Source organism: Alligator mississippiensis, chromosome 13 (genome assembly GCF_030867095.1).
Source record: "Alligator mississippiensis isolate rAllMis1 chromosome 13, rAllMis1, whole genome shotgun sequence".
Taxonomy (NCBI): domain Eukaryota; kingdom Metazoa; phylum Chordata; order Crocodylia; family Alligatoridae; genus Alligator; species Alligator mississippiensis.
Window position 1 is genome coordinate 18,402,644 of NC_081836.1, and position 23,699 is coordinate 18,426,342.

The 23,699-nt window shown below is 53.6% G+C and overlaps 1 protein-coding gene across 2 annotated transcripts in view; it reads right to left on the bottom strand.

Annotated features, from left to right (window-relative positions):
• ACOT7 (acyl-CoA thioesterase 7) overlaps positions 1-653 on the bottom strand; it is a 66,892-nt gene extending 66,239 nt beyond the window's left edge. Inside the window, exon 1 of one of the 2 annotated variants that reach the window (XM_014605788.3) lies at positions 520-653. In XM_014605788.3, coding sequence (XP_014461274.2) covers positions 520-617 — 98 coding nt within the window. In that variant the 5' untranslated portion in view covers positions 618-653. Of the gene's footprint in view, positions 1-273; positions 300-519 lie in introns of those variants that run through there. The other variant, XM_059716936.1, reaches the window with a different exon arrangement.
• Positions 654-23,699: the final 23,046 nt, after the last annotated feature.

Genomic DNA, 23,699 nt, shown 5'->3' on the forward strand with positions numbered 1-23,699 from the left:
AGTACACAGGAAGCACAGACCCTGAGACAGACCCTAATCAGGCCAGTGGTTAAACACAACTCTAGTCACCACTAGTCCCATCTGCTCTGGCCTTTTCCCAGACTCTTAATGACTACAACACAGCAACAGCAAACCCCAACAGCAGGAGGGCCTTTCAGTAACAAGCCAGCTAGCATAGGGCATCCCTGCCTCTTCAACTGCAGCCCAAGCAACTTCACTCCCTCCAAACACCAGGGAAAGGGGGCACCACAGCCCAGGCAGAGGCTCCCACACCATGCAGCCATCTCTTCTGCTCAAGTCCTGGCCAGAACAAGAATTAGACCGTGGCTGGCAGGATCCCCCTCCAGCAGGCATCTGTTCCAGGCGGACTCCTCGCCAGCTTCAGCTCCGTCCCATTGTCCCTGGCAAGGCAGCGAGCACATGCACACTTCGCACAGCCTCTCCCTCCAGCACAGCCCCTGGCGCCGAGCCACCGCTCCCTCCCAACCAGTACACAAAGCTCCGCCGCGAGCAGCCTACCGGATCAGCTCACAGGCCATCCCGGCAGAAGCAGTCACCTCGGCGCCCTTGCAACTTCCGAGCCGGTTCCGGGACCAGGCGGAGTCAGGCTCCCTCATCACCTGCGTTTCCCAGGGACGGCAGCGATGTCGCTGCTGAGGCCTCAGCCACACACACCACATGCAAGAAGCTTCTCTTCTGCCCAATCATACTTGGGAAGTGTGCTTCCGGCCAATCAAAATTGCTTGCAGAAAACCCGTTGTCATAGAAACCCTTCCTAAATAATTACCACAGAAAGAAGCTGACACTCCTCCCAGTGGCTGCACGCCCTGCGAGACCTTCCTTGCCCTTGCTTACAGCCAGGCAGCCCAGCACAAGGCTGTGCTCCTCATGCCACACACTAACTGGGCAGCACGCAGGAGCCCTCCCCCACGCACATGAAATACGCTCAAAAACAAAGTCCTGCTGGGAGAGGCTAAGCCCAACATGCCTTCACCAGCATGCCAGCTATTGCCCCTTCCCAGAAAGCACCAGATGCCAGGCATTAACTGGGCCTGGTTGATTTTGCTCTGGCACTAGATGCTGCACCTACACAGCTCTTGGCTCCCTGCACCCCTGAAGTGCAAGATGAAGGCTGCCTCTTGCAGCCCCACAAAAGGTATGTGATACCTGTAGCCAGGGATCAGGAAAAGCAGCCTCCCTGTCTTGTATCCCCTGGTGGACAAGGTCCAAGCAGCACCCTGCCAGCTCATAATAGTCCCTCACACCCAGTGCCCTGTGCCCAGAGGGGCTGTTGCATACAGAGGTAGGCAAGGCATTAAGCTGGTTTTACCGGTCTGTCAAGCCCTGCCCTGTCCCACCCTGTGGCAAGGCATTTCCGCAGACTGCAAGTATCCTATGTCATGCCAACTCCCACGCCCTGGGCATGCTGCTGAGCAGGTAGAGTGCCTTCCACTACCCCAGGTGGCACAGATGCCCAGCACTCGCAGGATGGGCCCTTAGGAGATGGGGAACAATGGAAAATCAACTTTCTTGCTAAGTGGTAGACACCAAACCAAATATACTGTTGGGTTCCTGAGGCTCATGAACTGCCCGAGCCTCATCCATGAATTCCAAGGAACAGGAGGCCACGCCTGGAAATCAAATATATACATGGGTGCAGAAGCAAAAGGCCCCTATGGCTTTCCACAAAGGCTACAGTGAGTGACTTGCTCCCCATCAGCCCAGACTAGCTAATCAAGAAAGCACATTTACTATAGAGAACAGCCTGACCCAGGCAAACAAGGAACAGACCATGGTAAAGTTCTGCAGATTGGCTGCCCAAACACTTGGCATCAAGTGTTTGGTCATCAGCAGGGTGCAATACAGCAAGCCTGCCCGCAAGCCACTAGGAAGCTCTACTCTACTGGACTCATTCTGGTGGCCTGGGGACAGATACTCACCAGTCCTACTCGCACTGTCCCCACAGGCAGGGCACCCACAAGAGGCAGCGACCTCTCCCAGACAGGCAAAGCTGAAGACTCCAATACATGGTCCCATGGGCCTCACCTGTGTTTGCGGAGGCTGGCTGATGTGAGGTACAGCATCTAAATAAGCTAGCTGATGCCCAAGCAGCTGTATAGGGTTCCCCATCTTCAGTGCGCCCCCTGCTCCCACCCCCCAAATCTGTTCTGCATTCACAAATAAAGCTGTGTAGAAAGATTAAAGCCTGGCACAGCCCCCCCCTCACATCACCACTGGAGAGGAATTTGAATGGCCATGTGAGCAGATAGCCCAGCAAAACAGTGTGGAGAAAGGCAGAAGTCCTGGACTGCAGGATCAACCTAACCACTATTTAATTTCCTTACTATAGTACAGCAGCCTGAGCAGCTCCAAAATGCTGCATGCCTATGAACCTGGCTCTACAGCAAAGGAGCCCCCACCTCTGTCCAAGCCAGCAGGACTAATAGGAGGTTGCTGATGGCACCACACACACAGCCTCCAGTGCTTGGCTTTCATGATGCCAAGACAGTGCCACCACCTCCCAAGCACCCCATGCTGCACCCTCACTCACCCCTTGGACTTCAGGAAAATATGCCAGAGTCTCCTTTTCCAAAAGGACTTTGCAGCTGGCTGCACACACAGCATTTTAGCACTCAGCCTGGTGCTGCTCCTGTCTGGGACGTGCACACTACTGGGGTCTGACAGGCTCTGTTCAGCCACACAACCCCTTATCCTCTGTTGTGCTCACGTCAGCTGCAAGCATGCCACGTTCTCCAAGCCAGCTCTGTCTCACAGCCAACATGGATGGGCTTGTCAATGTTTGCCTTAGCATTTGGGTAAGATGGATGCCTTTGATGTTAGAGAGGCTACAGCCTCTGTGGCTGTGGAGTGCCCCTCTCTCCTGCCTGAACCACGCAAAGAACATGTTCTGGTATCATGAATTTCATGATGCTGGGCATGATGGCTTTAGGGGTCCCTCATTTTAAGCAGAAACTACAGCTATGCTGCATCACAGCAGGGAGGCTGCTTCTGCTTTGGGGACAAGTCACTGATTTAAGTATCTGAAACCAACGTTTCTGAATTGGAGAGAAAAAATGTCCCCAGTACCTCCAAGCATGAAATGTCATCCTCTCAGGGTCTGCTTTATGCAGTACCATGGGATACTATTTACAACCCAATGAGGCAGGTATATGGTGCTCACAGCCATCAAATTAAAACACTGTTCAAAGTTCCAGCTTCTAAATATCTATCCGTGAAACCCAAGTCTCCCTGACACCGATAAGCTGATAAAGCCTGCTGCCTAACAACACCTGCATCTTAACTCCCACTTCACTGCACCCGGACTGATGGGAGAGAAATCAGACACTGCAAACCCTGGAGAGCAGCAGGGAATGTGCCATCCTGTCCTGCACTTACCGAGCTAGTACCCGATTATCAGCTCATCAAAGCCAGATGCACAGAGAAGTATAGCTCCCTCCTCCACCAACTATTACCTTTGGCCAGAGCTCCTCTGAGGCAGGCAGCACAGGTCCAGTGCTCACTGCAGTACCAGGCCTCAGTGCAAAGGCTACTCAGATGTAACAGAGGGCCCTGAATGTATGCACAGAGGGGCCAGAACTATGGACACAGTGACACTACAACTGTGACAGAGGTAAACAGCCCCTACTAATTAGAAAAAGGAGAGAGCTAGGAGTTAGGTAAGGGTACTATCAGGCCTGGTAGCCAAGGGTATCCAGGAGCAAAGCCAGGGCCCCTCATGTCCAGGGTAGTAGACAAGCACCCCAGGGTTCACAAAAGCAGCAGGGCAGTTCTTCATCTGCTGCACCACATAAGAGCTGTGCAGTGGTAGCTTCCTTTAAACGGATCTTCTCTGCCCTCATCATGGGTCATTTGGCTTTAATGAGCTGCAAACTGAGTGCACCAGGGAATGACACATGATGCAGCCGGGCTAAGGGCACCAGCAGGAGCTATCAGAGCATCTCAGGCCAACAGGGCACTGGTGTCAGATACTGCTGCTGGCTCATCAACTAGGCCTGTTTCCACTGTGATGCCTAGGCAGAGTAACCTTCCTCCACAGGTCAAGTGTGCCTAGCATCAGATTCTCCATTGGGAACCTAATCCTACTGGCTCAGTCTGTGGTCTCCTGGTGCAGGTGTTGCTAAGTCACCAGAGTGGAGTCCTTGCTCTCCCCTCCAGGTCCCAGGGCACATGTCCCATTTCCCCTACCTCTTCCCACCAGCACCACACGCCCAGCCACCCTGGGATAAACGCACTTGGTCGCTTCACATCATGCCCCCACAGCAGCCCAGGCATTTCTCCGTCTGCACTGCTGCAGTGCATCCTGTACATGCAGCAAGCATGTGGCTCCACTGCAGGACAGTCACACCTTCAGGCTACCTATGGGGCTGCAGAGCCCAACCCAGCACACCATCATGAACAGGATCACACCTGGTGTTACCAAGGGCCCTGCCAGGTTAAAGAAGCAAGCCCCCTGGAAGGAAAGCTTGCATCTGCTGCATCTAGGTGTGAGGATCTAGCAACCCCCACTGTTCATGTTTCTCCTCATCAATCAGATTTGCCAGGGAACAAGGACTTGTTGGTTCCCTTCCACACTAGCATAACGCTGATGTTGCCTGTGACACAAGGCAGTGCTCATCAGTAACCCATTTAATTGCAACCGATTTCCCCAATGCTGTTCTCCAACACCCCTGAGCTTCTGAGTATCCACAAGTGCTGGTCATTTAGCTGTAAAATCCCTTCTACCAAAGCTTGCAATAGACCTACAAGGCTTCAAGAGTAGGACAAGTTACTCCACTGCCCTGCTGGCACCATCACCAGCAGCGTCCTCTATACAGACAGGGTTCAGCCCATACCAAAGACAGGCTAGCAGCTTCCAGAGTGATGGCCAGACTTATACCAGAGGCCCACAAAGGGAACACTACCATGAGCACCCCACTTGCTCATGGGGAAACCCAGAAAGGACAGGAGAGGGCAGCCAGTCTCCTGCCTCTGGCCTATTGCCTATTGACTTGTGTCACCTGCCCTGGCAGGTACCCCCTCCCATTCTCTTCTTACTTTTACATGAAACAACCTGGGAAGACTGGCAACCTTTAAGCCAGAAAGTGTAAAAGTCTTGGCCAACTTCACTAACAACAGCCAAACTGCCCTTCATTGCACAAGTGATGTCATGTCCCCAGCAGTCCCCGATCACCCATATGACAAACCTGACTGCCACTCACAGCAATTGACACCAGAAAGTTAGTGGCACGCTAGGAAGCTCATTTGAGCCAGCACTGCTCTGCTGCTCGTGAGTCCACCCACTGCTGACCTGCAATAACTGCACCATCAGATATGGCAGCTAGATTCCAGGTAGGGAGCTTCAGACATTCTCCCAGCTCAGGGAGTAGATTTCAGGTCCAAACCAACTGTCACCACTTTGTTTTGCTTAGAGATAACTAGGAACTCTTGGCAAGATGCAAGGACAGACCAGGTCATCTGCAACAGGGAAATCTGCCTCTAAAGAGATTGTCTCCCTCATGACAAGTACGCAGGATTTGAGCTATTCTAGCATGGCCATGAAAGGACTCGTTTCAGATTAGGTGGTGAGAACAAGGTCCTAGAGCTCCCTTCACTCCTGCTACAGATGAAGCAGAGGGGCAACAGTGGAGAATCCAGGAATTACTGAGACAGGCTGCCTCAAGCTAGCTCCTCCCTAACCCCCATGGTATTCTCATCACCTGGTGCTGGGCCTCCAGGGAGTACCTAAGAAAGTGACTTTCAGAAAGAGGATTCAGGACCCCTACCACACAGTTACTACATACAGTCCAGGGAACTATGGAATGGAGACAAGTCATTTGTACCAGTCTGATTGTTCTCTGTTGCCAGTGCGTTGACAAGAGGCATTTGAACCCAAGTTCATTAATGTGCAGGCTGCAGTCCCAGAAAGGAAGGATGCATCTAGGAAGTGAACCGGCAACTCCAACACTAGTGCCACCAAGAAGGCTTTGGATTCCTTGACCACAGCATGCACTTCAGGGAAGACTCCTGGGAAGGATGGCATCCACCTCATGAGCAAAGGTAAGTCCCTGTTCGCGGGCACGATGGCCAATCTTTTGGACAGGCATGAATGCTGCACGCCCCCGGAGGCTGGGTGGGCATGGTGAGCTCCTGCAGGTGGCAGAGGGGGCATGGCGGTGGTGAGCGGCAAGCTCCTGCAGACGACCATGGTGGCATTAATGGCGGAGGGAGTAGTAAGCACCAACTGGTGGTCTGTGACCACCTGCAGACACTGCCAGCAGTGGCAATCAGGGACCAGCCACAGATGCCGCCGGTGGTGAGGGGGGGAGGGGTGGTGAGTGGCGACCGTCTGCAGGCACTGCCGGCAGTGTCAGCGGCGCTTTTTGTAGGGGGTGCAACACCAAGCTCAGGGGGTGCATGTGCACCCCCTACGTGTTGCCAGTCTGGACAGCGCTTTAAACTAAGATTGCTGGGGGACATGGATACACAAATTCAAACATGTCCAAGGACCAACACACAAGTAAGCCCAGTAGACAGGGACACTGGGAGAGCCAGTCTTGCTGAAGTGGAGGGAACAGTTCTCCATCAACAAGACAGGAAGAGAAGGCCCTCAGTAAGAGAACTCAGGTGCCTATATACTAATGCCAAGAGCATGGGGAACAAGCAGAAGGAGCTAGCCCTCCTACTCTCCAATGTGCATTATGATCTAGTAGGGATTAGAGAGACCTGGTGGGACTCCTCTCACAACTGCGGTATAGCTAAAGAGGACTACACCCTGCACAGAAGGGACCAGGTGGGAAAGAAAGGTAGAGGCATTGCTCTCTATGTGAAAAAGCAGTACACCTCCTCGGAGGCCGACATCTGCTCCAAAAGCGGACAGCTTGAAACCTGCTGAGTCAAGTTGCAGGAAGGGGCAGGGTGCACGTGGCAAGAGAGACCTAACTGTAGGTGTATACTACAGACCACCAGACCAGGGGGATGAACTCAATCTGGAGTTCACCCAAGAATTGCCTAAGGCTACACGTGCATATGACATGGTCCCCATGGGCAAATTTAATTATCCAGACATTTCCTGGGAGAAACACTCGCCAAGTTGGAACAGTCACGATCCTTCCTGACCCGTGCCAAGGAGCTCTTCCTGACTCAGGAGGTGCATGGGCCAAGTAGAGGTGACACTCTGCTAGACTTGGCCCTGGGCAAAGGAGACGACCTGGTGACTGACTTAAACATAGAGGGAAGTCTGGGCGACAGCGACCATGAAACCATCACGTTCACTGTCCAACACAAGGCAGACAAACTGAATAGCAGAATTGAAGTCTTGGACTTAAAAAATGCAAATTTCAACAAGCTTAGGTCACTAGTAGGGAAAGTGTTGCAGGACCAGGGACTGAAGGCAAAGTGAGTGCATGAAGAGTGGTTGTTCCTTAAGGACATGATCCTTGAAGTACAAAGGAAGTCCATTCCCATGCAGAGAAAAGGTAACCGAAGGGCTGGGAAGCCCTCTTGGCTAAACAGGGAAATCACGGTCTTCTTAAGAAAGAAGAAAGAGGCTTATAAACAATGAAAGCTTGGGGCAGGCCCCAAGGAGGACTATTCCACAACGGCCTGCATTTGCAGGGAACAGATAAGAGGCTAAAGCAGTGACTGAACTTAGATTAGCAGTGGGAATCAAGGACAATAATCCTTTTTAGGTACATAGGGAACAGAAGGAAAACAAATGGGAGTATGGGGCCATTGCTCAACAGCTCAGGAGAGCTGGTTACCAGCACCCAGGAGAAAGCTGAATTCCTGAATGACTACTTCGCCTTGGTCTTTCACCGAACCAAGGGGAAAACCATGCCAGGTAGAGAAGAGGATGACCACAGTAGGAATAATCACCTTCCTACTATTGCCATAGAATTGGCGTATGAACAATTAATAAAATTAGATGTATACAAGTCAGTGGGACCAGATGATTTTCATCTGAGAGCGCTGAAGGAGCTGGCCAAAGTCATTACGGAACCCTGGCAAAACTATTCCATAACTTGTGGCACTCTAGAGAAGTTTCCAAGGACTGGAAGAGGGCCAATGTTGTAACCATCCACAAGAAAGGCAGGAGGGAGGACCCGGGTAACTATAAGCCAGTCAGCCTAATTTCCATCCTGGGGAAAATCCTAGAAAAGTTCATCAAGGAGTCTATCTGTGATAAGCTTGCAGAAGGTAAGATTCTGAATGATAGCCAGCATGACTTCATTGCAGGCAGGTCTTGCCTTACCAACCTCATCTCCTTCTATGACCACCTGGACACAAGAGAGCAGGTTGACATTGTATACCTAGACTTCCAAAAGGCCTTTGATCTAGTATCCCATAATGTCCTCACAAGGAAATTGGAGGATTGTGGGCTTAACTCCAAGATAGTCAGGTAGATGAGAAACTGGCTGCAGGACAGGACCCAGAGAGTCGTAATGAACAGATGTGTCATCCTGGTGAGAAGTGGGCAGCAGTGTCACGCAGGGGTCGGTGCTCAGCCCAGTACTTTTCATCACCTTTATTAACTATTTGGATGTGGGGGTGAAAAGCTCACTGGCCAAGTTCGCGAACAACAGCAAGTTATGGGGAAGCATGGTCATGCTTGAAGATAGACTAGTTACAAGCAGACCTAGACAGGCTGGCAGGTTGGGCGGATCGGAACCTGATGAAGTTCAACGTTGAGAAATGTAAAGTGTTCCACCTCAGGACGAGCAACCCCCAACACACCTATAGGTTTTGCAGCACCAAACTGACTAGCATCATGAATGAAAGGGACCTGGGGGCAGTAATAGACCACAGCGAATATGAGCCAGCAGTGTGATGCTGGAGCCAGCAGGGCAAATAATATTCTTGCATGCATCAATCAATACATCTCCAGCAAAGCCAAGGAAGTGATTCTTCTGTTTTACTCAGTGCTGGTGAGACCACAGCTGGAGTGCTGCATCCAGCTCTAGGCACCGCACTTCAACAAGGATGTAGACAAGCTTGAGAGAGTCCAAAGAAGAGCCACCGTATGATCGGAGTCTTAAAAGGCAAGCCATACAAGGACAAGCTGAAGGATCTGGGACTCTCCAGCAGGAAGAAAAGAAGGCTGAGAGGGGGCCTGATAGCAGCTTACCGCTATACTAGGGGAGTACATCAAGGGCTCGGTGAGCAACTGTTCACCAGGGCACCCGACAGGAAAACCAGGAGTAATGGCCACAAACTCCTGGGAGATCAATTCAGGCTCAACATTAGCAAAAACTTCAGTCAGGGTGTCCAGACCGTGGAATAAGCTCCCTCCAGAAGTGGTGCAATCACCTACCCTGGAAATCTTCAAGAGGAGACTAGACAATCACCTTGCTGGGGTCACCTGACCCCCAGTTATCTTTCCTGCTTGGTGCAGGGGGCTGGACCCAATGATCTTCCAAGGTCCCTTCAGACTTACAATCTATGACCGTGCATTCTGCCTTCACCCCCTGTCCCGACACTCCTGCACAGACTATTTCAGAAATACATCCCAAAACTTACTAAAGCCATGCTCAGACAAAAGAAACATGCACTGCTTTGGGAGCTGCAAGCCAGACCAAAGGTTAGATCATGACTGACTGCACTAGTTATTTCTACAGAAGTTACACCGTGTCCCTGTGTCAGGTCAGCATCACATTACAAGGGATGCACCCAGCAGAGCCCCCAGTTACATAACTGTCACAGGAGTCCGTTGGGTTAGCTCAGCAAGGGCTCTGCTGCTCTCAGAAAGGCCCATTCTCCTCACATCCCAGCTGTAAGGAAGAGAAGTTAAAATCACTCACTTCCGCTTAATACGCATGTGGCCCAGCTTCTACAGAGCTCTCCATGGAGAGACTGAGGGCCCTAGGAAAACAGACACCTAGTGAGAGGCAGGAATACGTTAGTATTAGACATCTGGTGACTCAGAGCACGTTCCCTTTGCAGACAACTTACACCAGCACAGACAGATGAAAGCCAATGAGACAGCAGCACTCAGAAGAGAAGCTGCAGGCAGCCAATCCCTCGGCGCGTGCAACGGGGCCCTGGCCGCAAGTTCTGCTACACAAGGGCCACTGGGAAAAGGCAGATTACTCTGGACCCAAAGGAGCCGAAATGTCTCACAGCCTGTTTTCACAGCCTAATTACTCCCGTGAGCACAGCACTTGCAATCCTCCCCGGAAGACAGAGCTCAGAGCAATTCGGGCTGGCAAATGCCAGTGCTGTTTATCAGAGCATGTATTGATCCGGGGACCAGGAACAGCTTTTGCAGGCAGGGCTCTGGGCGGATGCGTTACAGCCCGTGCCCTCGCGCTCCCTGGGCCCAGGCAAGGGCAGCACCACAGACTCGGGCAGAGCTGGCAGAACGGCTCCCTGCTCCATCCAGTCCGACGCCGACTCGCTCCCCGCCGCCCCCGGCCCATCGGTGCGGGGCCAAGGGCACCGCCTGCTGCAGGGAGCCGCACACTCCAGCCCCGCCCCGCCCCGCCCCGCCCGGCCGGCCGGCGCGGCAGGGGGAGCGCCAGCCCGAGGCGCCGGGGGAGGAGCGGCTGCGGAGCCGGGCCGGGCCGGGCGGTGCGCGCACACGCGGCCCCTCGCGAGACGGGTGCGGCGGTGACAGCGCGGGTCGGGGCGCCGCCGGCCGCGCTGCTCGGCTCCCCCAGACCGGCCGGGCGGCGGCTCCCCGCGGGACACGGGCGGCGGCGGCGGGCGGATCCGGCCGAGCACGACGCACCTGCAGCGCCCGCGCTCCGCTCCGCTCCGCTCCCCCCGGCCCGGCTGCTGCAGCGCTGGCGGCGGCCCCGGCCGTTACCTGCTGATCTGGATGCCGGCCGGGCCGCGGCTGTCGGCGCCCCGCTCGGACATCTCGGCGGCGGTAGCGGCAGCGCGAAGCAGCGGCACTGGCTGGCGCGGGGCGGGGCAGCCACGCCCCCGGGAAGTCCCGCCCACCCGCGGGCCGCGTTGGCTTCTCCCCTGCCCGCTCGCGGCATTGCGTCACAGCGCAGCGCGGGCCACGTGACGTCACCGCCCTCATGGGGGCCGCGGCAGCAGGTTGCTGGCGGCAGCTCCGGCGCCGAGGGGAGTCCGGGCGCTGCAGACCTGGGCCCTGACCTGCCGGGGGCAGCGATCTGCCAGACGCCCTCTCGTGTCCTGACGGTGGGGCCCGGGGGCGGCGATGGTGCTGCTTGGCCCGTCGGGCCGGGGGCGCAGCGGAGCGGCTTTGCCCCGCTCCAGGGCGGGCCGCGCCACCTGCCGGGAGCAAGGCCTCGGCGCCGCCCCGTGTCTGCGTCCCCACAGGGCAGGCACTAAGCCGGGGGCCGCCGCGCCTCTGCCCGGCTGAGCCCCCGTGACAGCGCCAGGGACCTGCTCTGCTTCCCTCGGCCCCGCTTTGGGTCTCGGTGCCACGTCCAGACAGGCGCGGACATGCGCTACTTGGCGCTGCCGACCCGCCCGCAAGCCACAGCCTTGCAGCATGGGGGTTTGACCTCGGGGGATCCCGGAGTCAAAACCCCACACCAAAAAGAAGCAGGGCGGCACACGTGGCGTCCCGAGACCCCCAGGACCGTAGATAAGAGGCCAGTGCAGTTGCCTCCCCTAGCGTGGGTGGCGCGGGCATTTCCCAGGGACAGGTGGCAGTGGCACAAACTATGCTGCTGCTGCTTCTCCCTGGGGAAGCAAATGTCTACGCTTGTCTGGATGCACCCGGTGATGTGAGCCATGGGGCCAGAATCAGTTTTGAGGCTTTAATGCTCTTAATTCTCTGGCCGTCAAGGAGAGGGGCTCGGGGGGGGATTCCAGTGACAGCCGTTCACTGCTGCTTGCAGTCCCACTCCCTGCTGGTTTGCCTGTGACTGATACTAGGTTTCAACAGCCAGCAGAATTAGGTCAGAAATTGCCCGTAAACACCTGCATTACTCTGAAGATGCTTCCTGGTCCAGCTCCATTTCCAGCTTGCACCTTCCTGGCCTGTCTCCGAGACTCGGCCAGTGCAAGAGACAAGAGTGCTCACGGTGTTTTTCTAGATGTGTAGTTTCCATGACAAATCCAGTAGTGTCTGCATTAGCCGTGGCCCCAGCCCTGCAGCCGCTATTGACATTCAATAATGCTCTCTCACAGGAAGTGTCATTGACTTCCAGGATAGAGCCTGTGTAACTCAAGGCCTCAGGGTGAACAGCAGTTGCAGAAGAGCACCCGTTGTCTGTCTGAGGTGGTTTTTAGACAACACATCCAGTGGATATTTGCAAGTGAAGCCTTAACCAGGGCACTGTGCTGGAAAACCTCCTGTTTTGCTCATTGCACATACCAGGCCTTCCTACTAGGCAAGGGACTGCAATCCCCATGACCTTACTCTGGTTTCACACCAGCAAGTATTTAGTGGGGAGACTGCAGCAGCCCATTCCATCTTGGGCTGTCTGGTACCTAGGAAACCAGGCTTTCTGACTGCCATGATCCACTTATCAAACTGCTACACCTGAATGGGAGCAGGTATGCTATCCCTACCACATGCCAAAGCTGCTCCATTTCTCCATGCCCACCAATGGCTTTTGCTGCCTGATACATTACTGAAAGCTGGAGCAGGTGCTTCCAGTTTCTCACATAGAATCATAGAAAATTAGGGTTGGAAGGGACCTCAGGAAGTGATTTAGTCCAACCCTCTGCTCAAAGCAGGACCATCCCCACTCATATCATATTTCATGCAAGGCTTTGTCTAGCTGGATCTTAAAAAATTCTAAGGATGGAGATTGGGCCACCTCTCTGGGTAGCCTATTCCAGTGCTTCACTTGTACATGTTCATAGACTTGTACATGTCCAGCTTTTCTAAATAGTCCCTAACTTTTTTTTTTGCTACTATTGGCTGCTCACATCCTCCCCAAACTGCTGTCAGGTGCAGTAGTCCGGGCACTGACCTTGCCTGCGAAGACTGAAGCAAAAAAGGCATTGAGAACTTCAGCCTTTTCCACCTCGGGTTACTAGGTAGCCTCCCCCATTTAGTAAGGGACCCACACTTTCCCTGAACTTCCTCTTGTTGCTGACATACTTGTAGAAACCCTTCTTATTAGCCTTCACATCCCTTATTAGCTGCAACTCCAATTGCATTTTGGCCTTCCTGATTTCATGCCTCCATGCCCAAGCAATGCTTTTGTACTCCTCCCTAGTTATTTGTCCAAGTTTCTGCTTGTAAGCTTCCTTTTTGTGTTTTAGCTCACTGAAGAGTTCCCTGCTAAGCCAAGCTGGCCTGCTATACTTGCTAGTCTTCCTGTGCATTGGGATGGTTCCTTCCTGTGCCCTCAATAAGATTTCTTTTAAGTACAGCCAATGCTCCTGGACTCTTTTCCCCCTCAGACTGGCCTCCCAGGGGACCCTGTCCAACAGTTCGCTGAGTGAGTCAGAATCTGCTTTTCTGAAGTACAGGGTGTGTACTGTTCTCCTTCCTTCCTTTCCGTAGGATCCAGAACTGAAATCATTTCATGGTCCCTGCTGCCCAAACTGCCATCCACTACTATATTCCCCACCAATTCTTCCTTGTTTGTGAGCAGCAGGTCAAGAAGAGCATGGCCCCTAGTTTGCCTCTCCAACACTTGCACCAGGAAGTTGGCTCTAACGCTCTCCAAAAACTTCCTGGATTGTGTGTGCATTGATCTTTTGCCCTCCCAGCAGATGTCAGGGTGACTGAATTCCTCCATGAGAGCTATGGCCTGTGATCACTTCAGGAAACTTCTGCTAGCTGTTTGAAGAAAGCCTCATCCACCACTTCCTTCTGCTCTGGTGGTCTATAGCAGATACTAATCACTATGTCACCCTTGTTCTCCCCTGTGACCCTAACCCAGAAACTTTTGACAGGTCTGTCTCCAGTTTCATAGTGGAGCTCTGAGCAGTTATACAGCTCTTTTACATAGAATCATAGAATCATAGAAGTAAGTTCAGAAGGGACCTTGTAGATCTTCAAGTCTGACCCCCTGCCTGGGCAGGAGGGAAACTCGGCTCAAGTGACCCCAGCCAGGTAGGCATTGAGCCGCTTCTTAAAGACCCCCAAGGTAAAAGCCAGCACCACTTCCCTTGGAATTTGGAATCCAAGGGATTCCAGATCCTAGCCGCCCTAACTGTGAAGTAGTTCCTATGGATGTCTAATCTGAACCTACTCTCCAACAACTTGTGGCCGTTATTCCTTGTTATCCCAGGGGGCGCTAGGGGAAACAAGGTCTCCCCCAAACCCTTCTGGTCCCCCCTAGTGAGTTTATAGATGGTCACAAGGTCCCCCTTCAGCCTTCTCTTGTGAAGGCTGAACAGGTTCAGGTCCCGTAGCCTCTCATTGTAGGGTCTGCCCTGCTGTCCCTGGATCATGCGGGTGGCCCTCCTCTGGACCCTCTCAATGCTGTCCACATCCCTCTTGAAGTGAGGCGCCCAGAACTGGACACAATACTCCAGCTGTGGCCTGACCAGTGTCGCGTAGAGGGGGAGGATCACCTCCTTGGCCCTATTTGAGATGCACCTGTGGATGCACGATAAGGTCCAGTTAGCCCTGCCAACCGTGACCTTGCATTGTCGGCCCATGTTCATCTTGGAGTTAATAATGACTCCAAGATCCCTTTCTGCCTCTGTGCTCTCAAGAAGGGAGTTTCCCATCTTATAAGTGTGCTGCTGTTTACTACTGCCCAAGTGCAGCACCCTGCACTTGTCCATATTGAAACGCATCCTGTTTTTGTTAGCCCACCCTTGCAACCTATCCAGGTCTTTCTGCAGTCTTTCCCTCCCTTACTAGCGTGCCCACCTCACCCCAAATTTTGGTATCATCAGCAAATTTGAACAGGTTGCTTTTCACCCTATCGTCCAAATCAGCAATAAAGAAATTGAACAGCGCGGGCCCAAGGACCGAGCCCTGGGGGACTCCGCTGCCCACTTCCCCCCAGGTCGAATATGACCCATCCACCACCACCCTCTGAGTACGACCCTTCAGCCAATTAGCAATCCATCTGACCGTGTAGGCATTGATGCCACAGTCGCCTAGTTTTTTAATGAGGATGGAGTGGGAGACAGTGTCAAAGGCCTTGCTGGAGTCCAGAAAGACTACATCCACGGCGACACCTGCATCCAATGCTTTTGTGACCTGATCGTAAAAGGCAATCAGGTTGGTCTGACATGACCTGCCTCTAATTAAACCGTGCTGTTTGCCCCTGAGCATCATCCCCGATGCCGGCCCATCACAGATGTGCTCCTTGATAATCTTCTCAAAGAGTTTCCCCAGGATTGAGGTAAGACTGACAGGCCTATAGTTGCCTGGGTCCTCCCTCCTCCCTTTCTTAAAGATGGGGATCACATTGGCTATCTTCCAATCATCTGGCACCTGGCCCGAGCACCACAAGCGCTCATAAAGCCGTGCCAAGGGCCCAGCAATAACCCCTGTTAGCTCCTTCAACACCCTGGGGTGGAGGGCATCTGGACCTGCTGACTTGAACATGTCTAGTCCCTCCAGAAGCACTCTAACCCGGTCCTCCTCAACCTTGGGTCTTGAGGTGTTCCCCTCGAGTCTGTCTTGAAACATGGTGGGGGAGTCCCGGTCCCTGCACAAGAAAACAGAGGTGAAAAATTTGTTAAAGATGTCTGCCTTCTCCTCTGGCGCAACCACCAGATTGCCCAGCGCATCTTGCAGGGGCCCACCCTTCCTGGTGCCTTCTTCATCCTCCCTATATATTTGAAAAAGGACATAAAGAGCAACTCCTTCTCTTCTTCCCTGCTTGTCTTTCCTGAACAGTCTGTACCCATCCATAACAGTGCTCCAGTCCTGCAAGCTCCCACCAAGTCTCTGTTATTCCAATCACATCGTAGTTCCATGCCTGCATGAGGACTTCCAATTCTTCCTGCTTGTTTCCCAGGCTTTGTATATTCAAAGCTGTGGTCATTCTCACTGGGGTCACCTGACCCCAGTTGTCTTTCCTGCCTAGTGCAGGGGGCCTGGACCTGATGAACTTTCGAGGTCCCTTCCAGCCCCTTATAATCTATGAGGAACCTGAGGTAACTAGCCGATTGCCCTACTTAGGAAGAATGAGAAGGCTTCCCTTGTTACCTCCTTCTGCTTGCTTTTCTTCTGGGTCATTGACTTCCAAACTTACCCCAAGGCTTTGGTCTCCATCTCCCAGCAAACCTAGTTTAAAGCCCCCTCACTAGGTTAGTGAGCCTGTCTGCAAAAATGCTCTTCCCTCTCTTCATCAGGTGGATCCCATCTCCTCCTCCTGTTCTTGGAACAACACTCAATGGTCAAAGAAACCCAAAACCCTGCTGGGAGCACCACCTGCACAGCTGTACATTGATCTGCAGGATACATCTGCTCCTACCTGGACCCTTCCCTGTGACCAGAAGGATTGAGGAGAACACAACCTGAGCTCCCCTCCCCTTCGCCCTTGCACCCACAGCCCTGTAGTCACTTTTTTGATCTGCTCAGAGTCTTCCCTGGAAGTATCCTTGGTGCTCACATGAATGAGCAGCATGGGATAGTAGTCAGAGAGCCGAATGAGTTGCAGTAATCCATCCATGATGTCTTGGATTTGGGCTCTGGGCAAGCAGCAGACCTCCCAAGGCAACAGGTCAGGCTGGGAGATAGATGCCTCCATTTCCTGCAGAAGAGAGTCTTCATCCACCACCACCCATTGCTGCTTTTTGCTGGCAGGGAGGTAACATGGTCATTATTTTTATTGATTCACAGTGTGTCCTTTTTGCATTTGATTTATGACCAATAGGCTAAGTGAAAAGACCTGTATGAAAGCTGCAAAACCTGCTCTAGTCACTCTGTCAAGCCCTCTCACAGTCTTGTCAGGGGCTATGTATTGCTGCCCATCCCCACAACAAAGTCCCCCACCATGAAATCAGCAGGAATACCTAGAGGCATTTCTCCCCTTGAGGAGGGCCCGGCCCCTGGAGCACTGAGAAGCCGTTGGAGGTTTGGAAGATGGAAGGGGACTGTGAAGAGCTCAGCTGAGAGTGGTGCTGGTGGGGCATGACTGCTCCTGTGCCCAGGAGAGGACAGGAGCATTTGCAGCAACCCCTTCTCAAGGACTCAGGTCAGCTATCAGGCTGGCAAGCTGCTGTTGTTCCTTTACTAGTCAGGACATGTAACATCTCCCCAGTCCCTCCCACCTGCCTTTTAAGCGCTCCTAAGACCAGTGCACTCAGCATCCTGAGTCATTTTGCAGCAGGATAAAATCTACCTGTGTCTGCTCCAAGCACCTGAAGGAAATGGTGACATTTCCGTGTTGAGGCCAAGGAATTAATGTACATGGGCACCATACAGAGGGATAATTTTGTCCCCAGTGTGTGCACTACAGCTGGGGAGACATGGAATATGGTAGCCTCTGTGGTCACTTAATTTAAGAAGTCAAAAACCCTGAATCAGCCAAAATCATTAAAGGGCAGGGACTGGGAAAGCAAGGATCCTGGCAGCAATGCTAGGTTAGATACATCCCCTATGGAATGGGCTCTGTTGGGCACTGTGTACTCTGCAGGACAGACAGTACCACCTTAGAGCACAATATTAACTTTAAAAAAGGAGGGAGGTGTTACCATCTGGGTGAGCTGGCAAAGCTTTCCTCTGGGCTTCCCAGGGTAAATTTAGCTAAGCAGGGGGATTCAGTGCAATAGAGACACATCTTGGTTCATAAGACAAGTGAATCTCATCTCTGTCTGCAAAGTTACCCATTGCCTGTCACCCCATCACACGAATTGTTCACACCTGACAGATCTCCTGGGCAGGATTAATGTGCTATAAAACACTTAACATGGGACAGCACAGCTATGTCCATCTGCACTCCTGTTGCTGTCCCAAGAGTCCCTGACATGTTACTGGAAATACAGCTTCTCCTAGTTTTCAGGCAGAGGCTGAGTACTCCCCGCCCCAAATGCAGAGACAACATGCTGAACACCACTGCCTGCTGAGCCTTGGCCCTCAACCAGCCCCGTGCACCATGAGTCACAGTCTCAGTCAGATCCCTGGTAACTCTGATAGCTAATGCTCTACAAATTGCCCTGCATCTCCTCTGGCTGCCTCTCATGAAGGAGCCTGCTTACAGGTTCCACCCATCTTATCGGCCTTACCAGACATGCTGCCAACTCGTGTCCTGGCCACTATCCCCATGAGGCTGACAGCTGAGCACACCTCCCTGCCCTGGGACTGCCCAGGCTTGCAGGCCTGCTCTTGAGCAAAGCCTTCCCTTAGCAGCCAGTGGCAGCGCACCAAACAATCTGCTTAAGCAGCTCCCAGTCTTACCACATCTCCTCAGCAATCCCCAGGCACTTTTTGGAAGGGAACGTGCTCACAATCACACCCAGGCTGTCCAGCACTAGCTGTCAGCCAGAGGCAAATGGCAGAACCCAGAAGAATCTCCAGAAGCACCTGCTCTACCTGCCCTACTCCCAGTTATTAGCATTAGTATCTTGTGTCAGGGTTGATGGTAGTGTATTTAGAAAGAGTTTGGATTATGGATTTGTATGGGATGGTTTGGATAGGGATGATTCTGCCTCAGAAAGGGGGTTGGACTACTTGACCTCTGGAGTCCCTTCCAGCTCTACTGCTCTATGATTCTATGATTAGCATTGAGCAGGAGCAGGACTCCAGGCCCACAGCAGCTCAACAGGTTGAGGTGGACTTGCTCTGACTCATGCTGCAGGCTAACCCAGTCAAGCCAGCTGTAGTAGATACCTGATTGATAAGGTTGGGAAGGTCAAGGCAGGTGGCAGCCAGGCTCTCCTGTCCCAGCATGCCTAGCATGCCTTGGCCATGGCATCTGGATGGGCTGCCCAGCTTAGGGGAACCTTTGACCTTTTCTGACTTAACAGAAAGGCCCATTTTAGAGAGCCTTCCCCCATGCCACAACATCCCATAGTTCCTCACACTGTATCAGTTTTAGTGCAGGTCTGGCTGGTGGGAGCTCTAGTGTAGATATGGTTCCTGCAGCCATTTCTGATCATGATGTTCAGGGCCCTTGGCAACACGGGTGCATATGCCCCCCCTGAGCTTGATGGTGAACTCTCTGTAAAAAGGTGCTGCTGACACTGCCGGTGGCACCTGTAGGCGATCGCCGCTTGCCACACTCCACCCCCTCACCGCTGACACCGCCGGTGTCATCTGTGGGAGGTCTGCGATTGCTGCTGGCTGCCACTGATGCTGCTGGCGGCATCTGTGGGTGGTTGCCTACCACCAGTCAGCGCTTGCCATGCTCCCCCTCCCCCCCACCAGCACTGCGGCTGCCTGTTGGAGCTCCCCACCTGCCACCACCATGCTCCCGCCACAACAGTGCTGTTGCCACCTGCAGGAGCTCACTGTGCCCCCCAACCTCTGGGGGCAGGCAGCATTCAAGCTCAGGGCAGATCTGGGCAGTATGGAGGTAACAATGTCAATGTTCAGTCCATGCCAGAGCAGCAGGGTAGTTGAATAATCATTAGGAAAAGTGATAAATTCAGGGCAAGGTAGGAAGGCAGGACCCTAGGAAGGGCTGAAGAATTGTTGACATTGTATTTACCAGCAGGCTCACAAGGAGAAAGCATGTGCACACACATACACACATGCATGCACACATGTACATGCAGAGAAGGCAGTTCCCATGCCCAAGTTGTGGAGGAAACTCTACCTAGCAGAGATCTGCATAGTCTTTGTGTGCAGCTCACAGATACGTGCTATGGGCCCTGACCTTCCCCAACCTGGAGCCGGAGACTTGGAGGCTTCTGCATAGCACTCAGAGGAGAGCATTCCCAGGCTTTCATGAGCTGGTCAGGCTCCTGGCCCTGAAAGTGTCTGACACTAGGTCATGCCTAGACACAGCTGCTAGCAGCAGTCTGAGGCCAGCTCCCTGTTCATTTCTGTGTCTCACCTGGCTCTGGGGAAGCTGAGGCAAGGGGTAATTACAGAGCTTAGTCTGCCCTAGAGGTACCTAGAGTCAGTGCCAGGCACCATCTCACTGTGCTGTGAAGCACTGTGGGGATCTCCCTGGGGCAGGCTGCATTGCAGCACCCATGCGTGCACAAGCTTGGGAGAGACACCAGACCGAAACTGAGCACAGCTCCACCCACAGGCTCAGGAAGATACATGCAGATTCTGGGGTCATGCTTCCACCTCCTCCAGCTGAAACCACTTCCAAGAGACGCTCATTAGTGCAGATTTCCTGATAGAAGCCTTCCCAGGCAGCCTCTCAGCTGCTTCATAGATTCATAGATGTTAGGGTCGGAAGGGACCTCAATAGATCATCGAGTCCAACCCCCTGCATAGGCAGGAAAGAGTGCTGGGTCTAGATGACCCCAGCTAGATGCATATCCAACCTCCTCTTGAAGACCCCCAGGGTAGGGGAGAGCACCACCTCCCTTGGGAGCCCATTCCAGACCTTGGCCACTCTAACTGTGAAGAAGTTCTTCCTAATGTCCAATCTAAATCTGCTCTCTGCTAGCTTATAGCCATTATTTCTTGTAACCCCTGGGGGCGCCTTGGCGAATAAAACCTCACCAATCCCCTTCTGTGCCCCTGTGATGAGCTTATAGGCAGTCACAAGGTCGCCTCTCAACCTTCTCTTGCGGAGGTCCAGGTGCCCCAGTCTCTCCTCATAGGACTTGGCCTGCAAGCCCTTAACCATACGAGTGGCCCTTCTCTGGACCCTCTCCAGGTTATCCACATCCCTCTTGAAGTGTGGCGCCCAAAACTGGATGGGGAAGTATCACCTCCTTGGATCTGTTCGTCATGCATCTGCTGATGCACGATAAAGTGCCATTAGCTTTTCTGATGGCTTTGTCACACTGCCGGCTCATGTTCATCTTGGAGTCCACTAGAACTCCAGGATCCCTTTCTGCTTCCGTTCCACCAAGCAGGTCATTTCCTAGGCAGTAGGTATGCTGGACATTTTTCCTCCCTAGGTGCAGCACTTTGCATTTCTCCTTGTTGAATTGCATTCTGTTGTTTTCCGCCCATATGTCCAATCTGTCCAGGTCTGCTTGTAGTTGTTCCCTGCCCTCCAGCGTGTCCACTTCTCCCCACAGTTTTATGTCATCCGCAGACTTGCACAGAGTACACTTCACTCCCTCAACCAAGTCACTGATGAAGATATTGAAGAGTATCGGTCCAAGGACCGAGCCCTGCGGGACCCCACTGCCCACACCCTTCCAGGTCGATACCGACCCAACCACTACGACTCTCTGGGTGTGACCCTCTAGCCAATTCGCCACCCACCGGACTGTGTAGTTATCCAAGTCACAGTCTCTTAACTTGTTCACCAGTATGGTGTGGGATACCGTAACGAAGGCCTTTCTGAAGTCTAAGTATACGACACCAACCCCTATTCCTGCGTCCAGGCATTTTGTAACCTGGTCATAAAAAGAGACTAGATTAGTCAGGCATGATCTACCTGCTACAAACCCGTGCTGGTTTCCCCTCAGCATAATTTGTCCTGCCGGGCTCTTGCAAATGTAAGCCTTGATAATTTTTTCAAAGACTTTGCCTAGGATGGAGGTGAGACTGACTGGCCTATAGTTGCCTGGGTCCTCCTTCCTCCCCTTCTCGAAAATGGGGAGCACATTGGCCCTTTTCCAGTCCTCCAGGACCTGGCCCGTGCGCCACGAAGGCTCGTGCGCTACTGAAGGCCCGTGCGCCACTGCGCCACTGCATGCTGCAGGAAGGGCTGCTGGAGGGCTGCCTTCACTGCCTGGGGTCTCGTCCCAGACCCTGGAAAGGTAGAGTGAAACTGCTTATTCACACCCACACTGTAGGTGGCTGAGCCACTGCTCTCTGTGCTGCATGCCCAGGCAGCTCTCCGCAGGCCTGCTGCAGCACCCAGGAGGAGCTCAGGCAGGAGACAGAGCACACAGAGCCACACTGTAGTGAGGAGACCTGCGCAGCAAGGAACACCAAAGTCCTGCCCATGCCTGGGCTTCCTGTCAGTTTGCCCAGCAGCAGGAGCTGGGAACTCAGAGATGGGGACACAGTATGACAGAGGGTCTGGCTGCACAATGGGCAGAGCTCAGGCTCCCCTGGATTGGCACCAACCATCCTGCTGCCTGTCTGTGCCCTGCCAGCTTATCTCCACCAGAGAAGCCTCACTCTGAGCCTCAGACCAGATAGGGGCTGTGCTATGCTAGTGTCTGGCTCTCCTCTGCACCAGGGACCACGATACCTTTGCAAGTCAGCATGCAGCAGCCCCGAGAGCAGCATCCCCGAGGTGCAGAGCTGCTCCCCTCCAGCAGCCCTTCCTGCAGCATGCAGAACCCACCCTTGTAGGCCTGTGAGCTAGGCAGAGATGCTGGTGCCTGCAGCACAGGGAAGCCTAGCAGGGAGAAGTGCCAGCCACAGCTGCTATTTGTTGTGCTTTTACAGAGGTTCCCAGAGGCCCCAGTGTATCCCATGGAGTGCTGCTCAGGGGAGCCTTCAGTGGGACCTGCCTGGGGGTAGCCTCTCTCTGATCAGATGGCAGCCAAGCTCCATGGGGGGGACAGAGGGGACACTGGTGCATGGCATCTGTGCCTTGTGGAGGTCAGGCCATGGTAGGGACACAGCCCAAGTTAGAAGGGCGCAGACTTTCTGTGCAAATGTAGCTCCTGCCTGCTATATTCCAGAGCAGGAGCCAAGCTGGCGTGAGGCAGAAATGCACATCCAGACACGTGTGTGGATCTAGGCAAGTCATTGTGCTGGTTTCCCACACTCCTGCAGCCTCTGTTGAAGTGCAATTACCAATCCCTTCACTGCCTGGGGCCTCGCCCCAGACCCTGGAAAGGTAGAGTGAAACTGCTTACTCACACCCACCCCGTGGGTGGCTGAGCCACTGCTCTTTGTGCTGCATGCCCAGGCAGCTCTCCTCAGGCCTGCTGCAGCACCCAGGAGGAGCTCAGGCAGGAGACAGAGCACACAGAGCCACACCGCAGTGGGGAGACCTGCGCAGCAAGGAACCCACAGCAAGAGGGCAGGAGGGACACCAGGGCCAGGGGTGCCCCCACATACACTCACATGACTTGTAGTGTGTGTCAGGAACACTATCTATCACAGGGTCAGGAAGAGTGGCACTGCAGACAGGAAGGTCCTGCTTTATCTTCCCTTTGTCCAGGCTGGCTGCAGTGGCTGCATGTGGGACACTTTAAATTCCTACCAATGCTTGGCTGTGGCTGAGGACCCCATGTTCAAGGCACTCAGACACACACTTGAACAAGTACCTCACCCAACATGCATGCAGCGTGCCCTGCTCCCTGCTAGCAAAGTCCTGCCCATGCCTGGGGAACCCCAGGCTTTGCAGAAGGCAGGCATGCCAGGTGAGGGACAGAGGGAGTGTGAAGCCTGTTGCAGGAACATGGGGTCCAGTCCTGGTCCTGGTTACAAGATAAACACCAGGTTAAAAGCGGTAAGTACAACCCCAGTGAAGTCAGGATTGAGAGATGCAAGGCAGGATTTGCCCTTCCCAGCTCACTCTCTCCCCACCCCCAGCCCACACCCAAGGAACACCAGACTTGACCCTGTGGCCTGGCAGAGTCAGGGGCAGGCGAAGACATGCAGCAAGTCTTAAGTCAGCTCAGCAGCCAGCCTCCCAGGAGCAGCTTCACTGGGTGGTGAATGCCTGTACCACTGCACAGCCAGGGCAACCTTCAGGAGCCTCTGGGCAGCCCAGGAGTCTGCTGATGCTCAGCAGGAGGGCACTGGGTACAGAGGGGATATAGAAAAGAAACCAATGGAGGCTGTACAATTATAGACCCCAGGT